At 42.0% G+C, this 14,417-nt stretch overlaps 1 protein-coding gene across 1 annotated transcript in view; it reads left to right on the forward strand.

Annotated features, from left to right (window-relative positions):
• Nucleotides 1-10,871, forward strand: part of LOC308096611 (cyclin-dependent kinase 17-like) — a gene marked incomplete at its 3' end in the record, with an annotated part of 40,012 nt that extends 29,141 nt beyond the window's left edge. The window contains exons 3-5 of the mRNA XM_080444026.1: nucleotides 4,841-5,026; nucleotides 7,805-7,990; nucleotides 10,855-10,871. Coding sequence (XP_080300152.1) covers nucleotides 4,841-5,026; nucleotides 7,805-7,990; nucleotides 10,855-10,871 — 389 coding nt within the window. The remainder of the gene's footprint in view (nucleotides 1-4,840; nucleotides 5,027-7,804; nucleotides 7,991-10,854) is intronic.
• Nucleotides 10,872-14,417: the final 3,546 nt, after the last annotated feature.

Raw genomic sequence — 14,417 nt, forward strand, 5'->3', positions numbered from 1 at the left:
TCCCGAAAAGTAACAGTTTTGAACATCTTGAGGTTTCCACCCCCGATACAGAAACGATATCTAATTCATACTCCGTTGTCGCCAGTGTCTCTCAAGCTTTTTGAATATGTATGTATTTGGCTCGCTGACCCCCATCTGAAAATATTCTGTGCCAAGGGATCACAGCGTACAAGATTTGTCTTGTTAAAATGAAGCATCTTTAGAACAAAGGTTCAAAAGTTATCGTCTCCTGTCGGGTGGAAACCTCATAATATTAAAAACTGTCCAAAACAGTTACTTTTCAGGATTAAAATTCAAAAATAGAAAAGGCAGATCTACAAGCTCAAAATGCGTTGCTTTTGCACCACGCTCGTTGATCTGCTACTTTGGATGCTTTTGTGTGATCCTGTAGTATGATCAAGTAGGGCGTTGGTTTACGAAAAAGAAAAAACAGCAAAAAGTTAGAATATGGAGATAAGGGGTTTCTGACCCGACAGCAACGTTATGTAGGGACTGGGAAGGGGTTAGCTTAACCCATTAAGACCGGGAACGCATTTGTGTCATTTATTTTATTTCTTTGGCTATTCAAAAATAGCAGCTCTGCACATTAAAAATATATATATATCGTGAAAATGTGTGCAAATCTTTAGTTTGAATATATATATATATTTTAGTTACAAATGTTATATATAACATATATATAAAAAAATATATATATTCAAAGATTTGCACCAATTTTCACGATTTTTCAAAAACAGCAGATCTACGAGCTTGTATATCTGCTATTTTTGAATAGCCAAAAGAAATCGAAAAAATGCGTCGCCCCGGGTCTTAATGGGTTAAGTGAAGTGATGTAGGAACTGAGGGACTGAAAGATATTAAACTTTAACCACCTCTCTCTACGTCAAGCCTCCCTCTCGTTTTCTGTCTTCCTTTTCTCTCTCTCTCTTTTCTCTCTCTCGCTGTGTGCAGTGGTGTAAAGTAACTAAGTACATTTACTAAAGTATTGTTCTTGAGTACAATTTTGAGGTATTTGTACTTTACTTGAGTATTTCCAATTTCCAATACTTTTACTTCTACTCCATTACATCTCTGAGGCAAATATTGTGCTTTTACTCCACTACATTTATTTGAAAACTTGAGTTACTAGTTACTTTTCAGATATAAATGATTAGATTATAAAACACACATTAACCACTTTAGCCCTATTTTATACCTAGGCTATTTGAAAATAGCCGATCTACAAGCTCACAACGCGTCGCATCGCGACGCGTTGTGAGCTTGTAGATCTGCTATTTTCAAATATTTAGTACTTTTACTTTTGGTACTTTAAGTACATTTTGATGCCAATACTTTTGTACTTTTATTCAATTAAATTTTGAATTCTGGACTTTTACTTGTAGTATTTTTATAGTGCAGTATTGGTGCTTTTACTTAAGTAAAGAATTTGAGTACTTTTTCCACCACTGGCTGTGTGTGTGTCTATCTCTCTCTCTCTCTCTCTCTCTCTCTCTCTCTCTCTCTCTCTCTCTCTCTCTCTCTCTCTCTCTCTCTCTCTCTCTCTCTCTCTCTCTCTCTCTCATATCTCATATCTCATATCTCATGGTGACGGTGCCAGAACAGCTCAGCCAGCAGCAGAGATAGAGAGATAGGGTGAAAACGCTCCTCACATTGTGTCGGTGGGGGGGGGTGCGCTAATTAGAAATGATGTGGAAGTGAGCAGCTGCGCGCTGACCTTGGATCAGCTGCTCTTTCCATGTGATTATTGGGGGGAGAAACCGCAGGAGTCGTCTAAGGATTTGTGAGCTTGAGTCAGAGAGAAAATAATCCCCCCCCCTCCCTTCCGAGTGATCTTGCTGTGATTTACAGTAGAGGAAAATTGGGGATTATTTGGAATTTAGGAGGTGTGAAACATGCTCACTACGCGTGTGTGTGTGTGTGTGTGTGTGTGTGTGTGTGTGTGTGTGTGTGTGTGTGTGTGTGTGTGTGTGTGTGTGTGTGTGTGTGTGTGTGTGTGTGTGTGTGTGTGTGTGTGTGTGTGTGTGTGTGTGTGTGTGTGTGTGCGCGCGTCGCTTGAGCAGTACGTGGTGGAAACACTAAGTACATGCACTCAAGTGCTGTACAATTTTGAGGAGTATTTCCAATTTTCACTGCTTTTACTTCTACTCCACTACATCTCAGGGGCAAAACTTTTTTGTTTTGTTTTACTTCTCTACAATATTTTAAAACTTTAGTTACTAGTAACTTTGCAGATTTTATCCTCTTCAGCCTTATATATACTTCGGCTATTTTCAAAAAATGTCTATACATTTATGAAAACTTGTGAAATGGGACATTCTGCACAATGAGTACTTTTACTTTTGGCACTTTGATGGCAATACATTTGTACTTCTACTCAAGTAAACTTTGCTACTTTGCTTACTTTTACTTAAGTAAAACATCTGAGTACTTCTTCTATCACTGCGTATAATGGTGTCGACTTGTAAGTTAGTGTGCACTGTAGTTAGTTTGACCAAAGAAGTAAGCAAGCAGCGTAGCGTTAGCCCATTGGCTGAGACGTCTGTCACTCATCTCTCTTATAACGCCACTGGTCACAGACAACCATCATTCTTAACGCATAACTACTACATGTTCCATGTTCCAGCCACTTTAAGCTTCTGTTTAGGAGCTAATTGGCTCACAGTCTGTTCCCGGTGCTTGCATGCTGTTCGTGTTGACAAATTATGCAAACCACACACCACGCTGTGATTTTTACATTAACCCAATTACACCTTTAGACCAATTCTACAAATGCCTTCTAAATCAGTAGTTCTCAAACACTACCACTTTACACTTTTTCAAAAATGTTCAAAAATGGCAAATGTACAGCCTCGCAGTGCGGGACACAACCTTAACTCTTAATGACCTACCTTAACCCTTAATGGGTTAAGGTAGCTCTCCACCGCACCGATGTCGGCTGCGGTAAGTGTTGGAAAGCGGCTGTTGCCGAAAATCTGCTGTTGAATCCGCGTCGGGCCGCAAGTTGTAGGGAAGTGTAGAAAGCCGACTCAAACGGCTTTTGACCGTCGGATAGCAGCGGGCTTGTTGTTGAAAATGACATCAAGCCATATAGGCTATGTTTAGCACCATAGTAGCCGCCTGTCGGTGTCGGCTCTCAGGTGCATTCAGCAACTTTTTTCCCACACCTTCCAACCGACTGATCTCCCGACTTCATTCGACTGCCAGTGTGTAGTAATCTGCAGCGGTCTGTTTGGTGGAGAGCTACTGTTACTTTGACAACAAGGCACTCGTGCCGACAGCGAGGCTTTGTGGCAAGAATTATAAGACGAGCGAGTTTGTTTGCCAAACACCCCATGGCCTCGCGTGCCGACAACAGGGATGGTTTAAAAGACTCGCAAGGGGTACCTCCCTGGGCCGATGATCTTTGAGGGCCTCCCCATGCTACCCGGAATGGGCAGTCGGGTGGGCATGCAATGCAAACACAGTACTCGGGTTGTAAGGCATTTGTAGGTCAAGAAAGCACCTGTAGAGAGTAGAGACTTGTTTATAGTCTAATAAAAGGGCCGGAGGGCCGGGGGCTCTGTTATGACCTATACTGTAGGAGGGGCCTTGTACTGTATAGGCTGAGAGGCCCTACATATTTGAGTGTTAACCTATATATTGTCTCTGTCGGGATGGAAACCTCATATAATAGTACTTCACAATGGCATGCTCGGGGCTAGCTAACGTTAGCGGGTTGGCTAGCTAGCTAGCTACATGATATAAAGTGACTGGCTGCAAGCGGACACATGTCACTTCCACCCAGCCTAAAGGGCATTGCCAATGAACATGGTCAGGTGTGGTTATTAGAGGATCATTTGTCCGTGTGAACAGCATCCATGCGTTCCCGTTCCTTCCCATACCTGCACGTCCTGTTTCAGCTACTTTTTCATATGCATGCCATGCACGGCCTGCTGCTCCTTCACAAATCATTTGTTCATTAATTTGCTTTGCATGTTCTTTCTTTCTGTTCAGCCTCACAGCAACTGCACTCATCTCCTAAATCTAGCACTCATTATGCACCGTTATGGCAGAGTTATACCTCTTAATGTGTTGTGTGGCCGCGTCGCTCGCTTAAATTAACGGATTTTCTACCAAAAAAAACGTGATGTTTTTGGTGGGAAATGGGTTATTCTTGGCGGGCGACGTGAGAGTCACGCGTCAGCGCCTAAATTGGGCTTAGCTGTTTCTCCTCTATACTCACAAGCTTCTACTGCCAACATAATGTGTCCTCTCCCTGTTCCATTACTAATGTTACTCATATATACTACTGCTACTGTGTGTTTCCTTGATGTGTTTGGTGTCTTTGTGACCTTTTGTGACCTTTGTCTCGTGTCCCCTTCTTCTTCTTCTTGTCACTTTCTCCGCTCCTTCTTTCTCCTGCTTCCAATTTCCCGTCCTATCTTTGTTTCTGTCGCTGGTCCCTCTCTCATCTCCCTGCTCTCCTCCTTCTCCTCTTGCTTTTTCACCTTCTTAACCTTCTTGCTGTTCCCCTCTCTCTTTCTTTGACCCTTTTTATTTCTTTATTTATTATAATTATTATAATAATAATAATAATTATTATTATTATTATTATTTTTAAATCTTAATTTCTAATTTTAAAAACTTTCTTGACCCTTTTTATTCTCCTCTGCTGTCACGTTTAACCCCTTCTCTCTCCCCCCTTCCCCCTTCTTTCGCTAAATATTCGACCCTCCCTCCCCTCCGCTCCCCCCCTGCCCCATCCGTCTGTCTGTCTGTCTGTCCGTCCGCCCGTCTGTCTGTTTATCTGTCTGTCCGTCCGCCCCTGGGTGCCATGGTGTGGTGTGGTGCGTGGCTCCAGAGCCCATGGTGGTGTGTGCAGCCTCCACGGCGCATCCCCCCGCCTCCCACAGCGCCCCCTCCTTCCTGCGTCAGTACGCCGGCCACCTGGGCCGCACCGCCGCCCTGCGCAGAGAGGGCAACGGCGGGGGCGGGGGCCTGGACCGAGACAGACCCTACCTCAACCTGCACAGGACCGGATCCCTCGGTACACCGCGCACAACACGCATGTGCACGCACACACCAAACGCACGCACGCACGCACGCGCGCATACACACACACACGCACACACACACACACACACACACACACGCACACGCACACGCACACACACACACAGTGGTGGAACTCACACACACACACACACACACACACACACACACACACACCACACACAGTGGAACACTTACACACACACACACACACACACACACACACACACACACACACACACACACACACACACACACACACACACACACACACACACACACACACACACACACACACACAGTGGTGGAATAAGTACTCAAATGTTTTACTTAAAGAAGTAGTTTCTATCAATTACACACCCCATGAAGCATTGAATTCATGGAGATCTTTTTGTGTTTGTCGCATTCCTAAGTTATTAAATGATGTAAGCTATTTGTCATAATCTGCCCTTTTGTTTACGAAGTCTAAAGGGCAAACAGAGATGTCATTTTTATTCATAATGTTCCGATGACAGAAACACAATTAAATTGTTGATTAAATTAAAAATTAAATCGCAATTATTTGACCGACAGTGAATTGTCAATTAAAATAAACATGGGCACACACACTTTGTATCAGTGCTTTATGTCAGTATTTGGGGCCTCTTTAGATTCTAGTTCAATTATCAAGATGTCCTTTGTCACTTGTTAACTAAGTATGTCATTTAGATAGTATAATATATAATATTACTAATATGTTACTAATATGTTACTTAAGACAGCTGCTAGGTTTGATGTTTACCTGCTATCCTATAGTTACTTTATAGCACTCAGTGGTGTACAGTAACGTAAGTACATTTACTCAAGTACTGTACTTAAGTGCAATTTTGAGGTACTTTTACTTTTACTTGAGTGCTTCCAATTGCCTATTCTTTTACTTCTACTCCACTACATCTCAGAGGCAAATATTATACTTTTACTCCACTACAATTATTTGAAAACGTTAGTTGCTAGTTTCTTTGCAGATATAAATATATTACATTATAAAACATACATTAACAACTTTAGCCCTATATTTTATACATATGCTATTTGAAAATAGCCGATCTACAAGCTCACAACGCGTCCTATCGCGACGCGTTGTGAGCTTGTAGATCTGCTATTTTCAAACATTTTAGGACTTTTGCTTTTGGTACTTTAAGTACATTTTGATACCAATTTACTTTTACTATTTAGCGCTTTCCTAAGTACTCAAAGTCGCTTGACTGTAGAAGCACATCAAACCGAGCACACACCCTTTTCTCAATCTTTCCACCAAACTCAGCATCCCTGTTGCCATTATATTAACACTCCCCATAATAGTTTATGTGCCTGTTGTGCCGTACCTACGTATAAAATATTCAGTGCTAAGAGCTCTATTGTTATCTCACAGTGCATGCATGCATGCGTAAGGAACAACAGAGGGGTTCAGCGGGTGCATCTTCACCCAGAGCAGCAGACAGGCCCTGCAAGGAGCACTGCCGGTGTTGCCAGATGTTGCGAGAGAAATAAGCAGCCAGGTCTGTGAAAACGAGGCCCAAAAGAAGCGACTATAGGCCGCCTGCACTTTAAACGTATATACTGTACATTGGCTATTTGAAAATAGCCGATCTACATGCTCGCAACGCGTCGCATCCGCGACGCGTTGTGGGTTTGTAGATCTGCTTTTTTCAAAAAGATCTTGAAAAGGAAAAAGTTTAAATATTTGGAATGTATTTGAAAAGATAAATTCTGATGGGGGTTTGCGGAGGAATACATTATTTTGGACGTCCTTGACATGCAAATGTTTGAGGACTGGTTTAAACAATAATAATAAAAAAAATTGGAAGCAAGCCCAAATAACGTGCGGGCGTCGCAGCGCGACGCGTTTTGAGCTTGTAGATCTGCATGTTCTTTCTTTCTGTTCAGCCTCACAGCAACTGCACTCATCTCCTAAATCTAGCACTCATTATGCACCGTTATGGCAGAGTTATACCTCTTAATGTGTTGTGTGGCCGCGTCGCTCGCTTAAATTAACGGATTTTCTACCAAAAAAAACGTGATGTTTTTGGTGGGAAATGGGTTATTCTTGGCGGGCGACGTGAGAGTCACGCGTCAGCGCCTAAATTGGGCTTAGCTGTTTCTCCTCTATACTCACAAGCTTCTACTGCCAACATAATGTGTCCTCTCCCTGTTCCATTACTAATGTTACTCATATATACTACTGCTACTGTGTGTTTCCTTGATGTGTTTGGTGTCTTTGTGACCTTTTGTGACCTTTGTCTCGTGTCCCCTTCTTCTTCTTCTTGTCACTTTCTCCGCTCCTTCTTTCTCCTGCTTCCAATTTCCCGTCCTATCTTTGTTTCTGTCGCTGGTCCCTCTCTCATCTCCCTGCTCTCCTCCTTCTCCTCTTGCTTTTTCACCTTCTTAACCTTCTTGCTGTTCCCCTCTCTCTTTCTTTGACCCTTTTTATTTCTTTATTTATTATAATTATTATAATAATAATAATAATTATTATTATTATTATTATTTTTAAATCTTAATTTCTAATTTTAAAAACTTTCTTGACCCTTTTTATTCTCCTCTGCTGTCACGTTTAACCCCTTCTCTCTCCCCCCTTCCCCCTTCTTTCGCTAAATATTCGACCCTCCCTCCCCTCCGCTCCCCCCCTGCCCCATCCGTCTGTCTGTCTGTCTGTCCGTCCGCCCGTCTGTCTGTTTATCTGTCTGTCCGTCCGCCCCTGGGTGCCATGGTGTGGTGTGGTGCGTGGCTCCAGAGCCCATGGTGGTGTGTGCAGCCTCCACGGCGCATCCCCCCGCCTCCCACAGCGCCCCCTCCTTCCTGCGTCAGTACGCCGGCCACCTGGGCCGCACCGCCGCCCTGCGCAGAGAGGGCAACGGCGGGGGCGGGGGCCTGGACCGAGACAGACCCTACCTCAACCTGCACAGGACCGGATCCCTCGGTACACCGCGCACAACACGCATGTGCACGCACACACCAAACGCACGCACGCACGCACGCGCGCATACACACACACACGCACACACACACACACACACACACACACGCACACGCACACGCACACACACACACAGTGGTGGAACTCACACACACACACACACACACACACACACACACACACACCACACACAGTGGAACACTTACACACACACACACACACACACACACACACACACACACACACACACACACACACACACACACACACACACACACACACACACACACACACACACACACACACACAGTGGTGGAATAAGTACTCAAATGTTTTACTTAAAGAAGTAGTTTCTATCAATTACACACCCCATGAAGCATTGAATTCATGGAGATCTTTTTGTGTTTGTCGCATTCCTAAGTTATTAAATGATGTAAGCTATTTGTCATAATCTGCCCTTTTGTTTACGAAGTCTAAAGGGCAAACAGAGATGTCATTTTTATTCATAATGTTCCGATGACAGAAACACAATTAAATTGTTGATTAAATTAAAAATTAAATCGCAATTATTTGACCGACAGTGAATTGTCAATTAAAATAAACATGGGCACACACACTTTGTATCAGTGCTTTATGTCAGTATTTGGGGCCTCTTTAGATTCTAGTTCAATTATCAAGATGTCCTTTGTCACTTGTTAACTAAGTATGTCATTTAGATAGTATAATATATAATATTACTAATATGTTACTAATATGTTACTTAAGACAGCTGCTAGGTTTGATGTTTACCTGCTATCCTATAGTTACTTTATAGCACTCAGTGGTGTACAGTAACGTAAGTACATTTACTCAAGTACTGTACTTAAGTGCAATTTTGAGGTACTTTTACTTTTACTTGAGTGCTTCCAATTGCCTATTCTTTTACTTCTACTCCACTACATCTCAGAGGCAAATATTATACTTTTACTCCACTACAATTATTTGAAAACGTTAGTTGCTAGTTTCTTTGCAGATATAAATATATTACATTATAAAACATACATTAACAACTTTAGCCCTATATTTTATACATATGCTATTTGAAAATAGCCGATCTACAAGCTCACAACGCGTCCTATCGCGACGCGTTGTGAGCTTGTAGATCTGCTATTTTCAAACATTTTAGGACTTTTGCTTTTGGTACTTTAAGTACATTTTGATACCAATTTACTTTTACTATTTAGCGCTTTCCTAAGTACTCAAAGTCGCTTGACTGTAGAAGCACATCAAACCGAGCACACACCCTTTTCTCAATCTTTCCACCAAACTCAGCATCCCTGTTGCCATTATATTAACACTCCCCATAATAGTTTATGTGCCTGTTGTGCCGTACCTACGTATAAAATATTCAGTGCTAAGAGCTCTATTGTTATCTCACAGTGCATGCATGCATGCGTAAGGAACAACAGAGGGGTTCAGCGGGTGCATCTTCACCCAGAGCAGCAGACAGGCCCTGCAAGGAGCACTGCCGGTGTTGCCAGATGTTGCGAGAGAAATAAGCAGCCAGGTCTGTGAAAACGAGGCCCAAAAGAAGCGACTATAGGCCGCCTGCACTTTAAACGTATATACTGTACATTGGCTATTTGAAAATAGCCGATCTACATGCTCGCAACGCGTCGCATCCGCGACGCGTTGTGGGTTTGTAGATCTGCTTTTTTCAAAAAGATCTTGAAAAGGAAAAAGTTTAAATATTTGGAATGTATTTGAAAAGATAAATTCTGATGGGGGTTTGCGGAGGAATACATTATTTTGGACGTCCTTGACATGCAAATGTTTGAGGACTGGTTTAAACAATAATAATAAAAAAAATTGGAAGCAAGCCCAAATAACGTGCGGGCGTCGCAGCGCGACGCGTTTTGAGCTTGTAGATCTGCTATTTTTGCTATTATTTTTTTATTGGAATTCAGATTTTATGTTTTACTATTTTTGAATTGGAATCCTGAAAAGTACCATTTTTATTTAATTTCAAATGCATTTAGTTATACGTATGTTAACTTTATGAACTTAACACATCAGGTGCCAGCATTTTTTCATAACAACTTACGTTGGGTGCCAGCATTCTCCCCATTGACTGCGCTTTGCTGTTTAAAGCTCTAGACTCCACGAGGAGCAAATCCATGTAAAAAAAAACATCCATTCATGTTGCGCGATGACCCTGGCTACAGCCTGGAACGATAACATTTCACTCGCGAGTTACAATGGGGGGGGATCGCGCATCGCGCATGACCGGTTTTCCCCACCGGAAACAGATTCGGAGATATAGGTGTTTTAAAGAAGGAAATAGACAGGAAGTGGATGGCAGCCATGTTTTTTTTTTCCGGTGATCTATCTGGCCTATCCTTCTCAAGATCACAATGGGTACTCCCAGAGCTGCTCTAGCCCCGCCCGTGTGGAGAAAAACGAAAAAAACAAAAAGACATATTTCACGGTCTGGACCGTGTTCGGCACCGGACCGCTACTCTGCGCAAACACGGTTCAGACCGTGTTTGGCACCCGATGTGTTAAATACAAATACATTGGACATAAAAAAGACAATATAATTTTAATACTAGTCATTAAGCTACTATAGACTGACGTAAAGCGGGTCATGTTTGCATGTTTGGAGTAACAGCTGAAATCAATAATATATCAGTATTCCGATATTAACCTGCGGGCCGCATTAAGTGAAGGTGCCACATGCGCCCCCGGGCTGCCAGTGTCCCATGTGTGAATTAGGGCTTTAAAAACAAGCAGTAAAATGTCTAAATCAATTCTAAAACACACAGGTAACCAGTGAATGGGGGCGCAAGGACTGGTGTAATGTGCTCATTTCTCTTTGTGTGAGTCAGGAGCCAGTGGCAGCTGACGTTTTGTATCGGTTGCAGTTCGATTTACAAGTTACAAGCAACTTCACTGAAAAAACAAGCCCAAAGTCGCTTATAATAACTAGACATGGCAACACTGAGTGGTGCTGCTACTGCCACCTGTGGGTGGAGAACTTAAACCATAGGGCTGACGTCATGCACTGATGTCACAGTGCTTGCCACAGGGGGGGGGGGGGGGGGGGGGTGTGTGTGTGTGTGTGTGTGTGTGTGTGTGTGTGTGTGTGTGTGTGTGTGTGTGTGTGTGTGTGTGTGTGTGTGTGTGTGTGTGTGTGTGTGTGTGCGTACCACATGCGTATCGTTTTCACTGTTGCTATACTTAAAGGAGGAGTTCACCCAAAAAATTACTTATTTTCTATCAATTGCACACCCTATGAAGCCTTGAATCCATGGATTCTTTTTAGTTTTTGTCGCATTCCTAAGCTAATAATTTGATTCCCGTCTCCTTCCGGCTAATGTATCCGGTAGGAGACACAAAGTAGATTATTTGTGTCTCCTTCCGGAAATACACACGGTCATCAAATTATTGTCTTAGGAATGCCACAAAAATAAAAATAAATCCATGAAATCAAGGCTTCATGGGGTGTGTAATTGATAGAAAATAAGTCATTTTTTGGGTGAACTCCTCCTTTAAAATATAAAAATATGTGTGAACCCATAGTCATAGTGTGTATATTGTATAGCTATTGACTTATTTGGTATAAATATTGCGGTATGACATTTTGTCCATATTCATTGTGCAGGCCCAGCATGCACTGGCACGTGAGACACCCCCCCCCCCCCTCCTCCAGTGGCACCTAGACCATTGGTTCTTAAAGTGGGGTCTGGGGACCCCCAGGGGTCCTTGAGGGGGTACCAGGGGGTCCCCAGCAAAGTGTGTTGATAAAGCGACACAACCATTTGAACCCCTTGCCTTTATCCATATTTTATACTTTAACTATTCAAAAATAGCAGATCTACAAGCTCATAGCGCGGCACCGAGTGCCGCTCTATGAGCTTGTAGATCTGCTATTTTTGAAAACATCTTAAAAATGTGTGCAAATCTTTTAAATCTTTTCTTTTTTTAAAGGCGAACATTTTTAACACAAATCTTTGCTTCTGGGGGTCCCTGGCACAACATATTTTCAGGTGGGGGTCCGCGGCCACTTACATATCAATTTAGGGGTCCTTGGCACGAAAAAGTTTGGGAACCACTGACCTAGACTACCCTGTCTGTGTGTGTGTGTGTGTGTGTGAGAGTGAGTGGAGGGGGGGTCTTTCCTGTCTATTTCCCGAATATCAACTTCTATGCTTTTGAAAGGATGCAGCCAGCCTGTAATGATCTCAATCACTTAACACACACACACACACACACACACACACACACACACACACACACACACACACACACACACACACACACACACACACACACACACACACACACACACACACACACACACACACACACACACACACACACACTTTCCTTTGGTCCAGCCGCAGTGTGTAATGGAACGTGCGGCGGTGCATGGAGGGATAATATAGATCAGTAATCTCATTCTGTGCTGCCAGAAAGGCTTATATCAGCAACAGCAGTAAATGCATGTACATTAACAGTATATACCGTACCGTACAGTGAACTATGGAGGGACGGGGTGAGGAGGAATGCAGCAGAGGAGTGAAGGATGGAGAGATGCGGTGGGGGGAAAGTATAACCAAATACTGTGCTACTTGAGTACAATTTGGAGGTACTTTTACTTTACTTTATACTCCTACTCCACTTCAGAGTCCACTACAATTATTTGACAGCTTTAGTTACTGTGTAGTTGCATTGCAGATTTAGTCAGTGGTGGAAAAAGTACTCAAATGTTCTACTTATAAGTAAAAGTATCAATACTGCAATGTAGAAGTACTCTGTTACAAGTAAAAGTCTGGTGTTCAACATTTACTTGAGTAAAAGTACAAAAGTATTGGTATCAAAATGTACTTAAACTACCAAAAGTAAAAGTACTGAAATGTTTGAAAATAGACGATCTACAAGCTCGCAACGCGGCGCGTTGCGAGCTTGTAGATCGGCTATTTTCATATAGCCTAGGTATAATATAGGACTAAAGTGGTTAATGTATGTTTTATGTAATAATTTATCTGCAAAGTAACTAGTAACTAAAGTTTTCAAATAATTGTAGTGGAGTAAAAGTAACATATTTGCCTCTGAGATGTAGTGGAGTAGAAGTAAAAGTATTGGAAATTGGAAATACTCAAGTACAGTACAAATAAAAAACAATTGTGCTTAAGTTAAGTAACTTGAGTACATGTACTTAGTTACTTTCCACCACTGGATTTAGATAACTATTACAAAACATGTGTCAACGCCACAACGCGTTGTGAGCTTCTAGATCTGCTATTTTTGAAATATTTGCACAAAGAAAACTATTTTCTGGCCATATACTTTTATACTTTTACTTATAGTGACACTGAATACAGGCCTTTTACTTGTAACAGAATATTTCTATATTCTGGGATTACTACTTTTGCATATAAGGATCCCTGGCTAATAAGCCAAATATAGCTTAATATCTATCCTCTATGACTAAAATGTAAAATTAAAAACATGATGAGGTCATTTGTCCATGTGTGGTCCAGCCTTAGGGAATTTATGGAATGCATGTGCAAATAAAACAAAATATAGATTTGATGCTCATATTAACCTTAAGGAAGTATTAAGTTGTTTTTCATTTTCACATGCATTCCATAAATTCCATAGGGCTAGACCACACATGGACAAATGACATCATCAACTTGCGACGGGGCATTGTCCTGCTTGAGTAAAAGATGAACTATTTCTAAAATAAATAAAATATTTAAGTTGTTTTAGTTATAGAGGGCAATTATAATGTATTAATTAAGGCATACAACAAGGCTTATTAGCCAGGGATCCTTTTAACCCATTAAGACCCGAGGCTGATTAAAACATTTTTTTTCTAAATCCTAACGCTTAAAAAAATATATATATATATTCAAAGATTTTCAAAATTTTTCAAAATTAGCAGATCTACAAGCTCATAGCACGGCACCCGGTGCCGCGCTATGAGCTTGTAGATCTGCTAAATCTTAAAAACGACCCAGAAAATCTGATGATAAATGCAGCAGAGGAGTGGTCATGTAAAGTACAGTAAAGGATGGAGGGATGGGGTGGAGGAGTGGTCATGTAAAGTACAGTAAAGGATGGAGGGATGGGGTGGAGGAGTGGTCATGTAAAGTACAGTAAAGGATGGGGGGATGGGGTGGAGGAGTGGTCATGTAAAGTACAGTAAAGGATGGGGGGATGGGGTGGAGGAGTGGTCATGTAAAGTACAGTACAGTAAAGGATGGAGGGATGGGGTGAAGGAGTGCACCCTCCTCCTCCGAGCGATTATGACCATGAAGACCTGAGGCCGATTTTACAAATGCCGTCTAAATCAGTAGTTCTCACACTTTCAAAAATGTTCACAAATAGCAGATGTACAAGCGCTGCAAGCTTGTACATCTGCTATTTTTGAATAGCCAAC

This window comes from Gymnoscopelus braueri (assembly GCF_963280865.1).
Source record: "Gymnoscopelus braueri genome assembly, chromosome: 12".
In the NCBI taxonomy this organism is placed as follows: Eukaryota; Metazoa; Chordata; class Actinopteri; order Myctophiformes; family Myctophidae; genus Gymnoscopelus; species Gymnoscopelus braueri.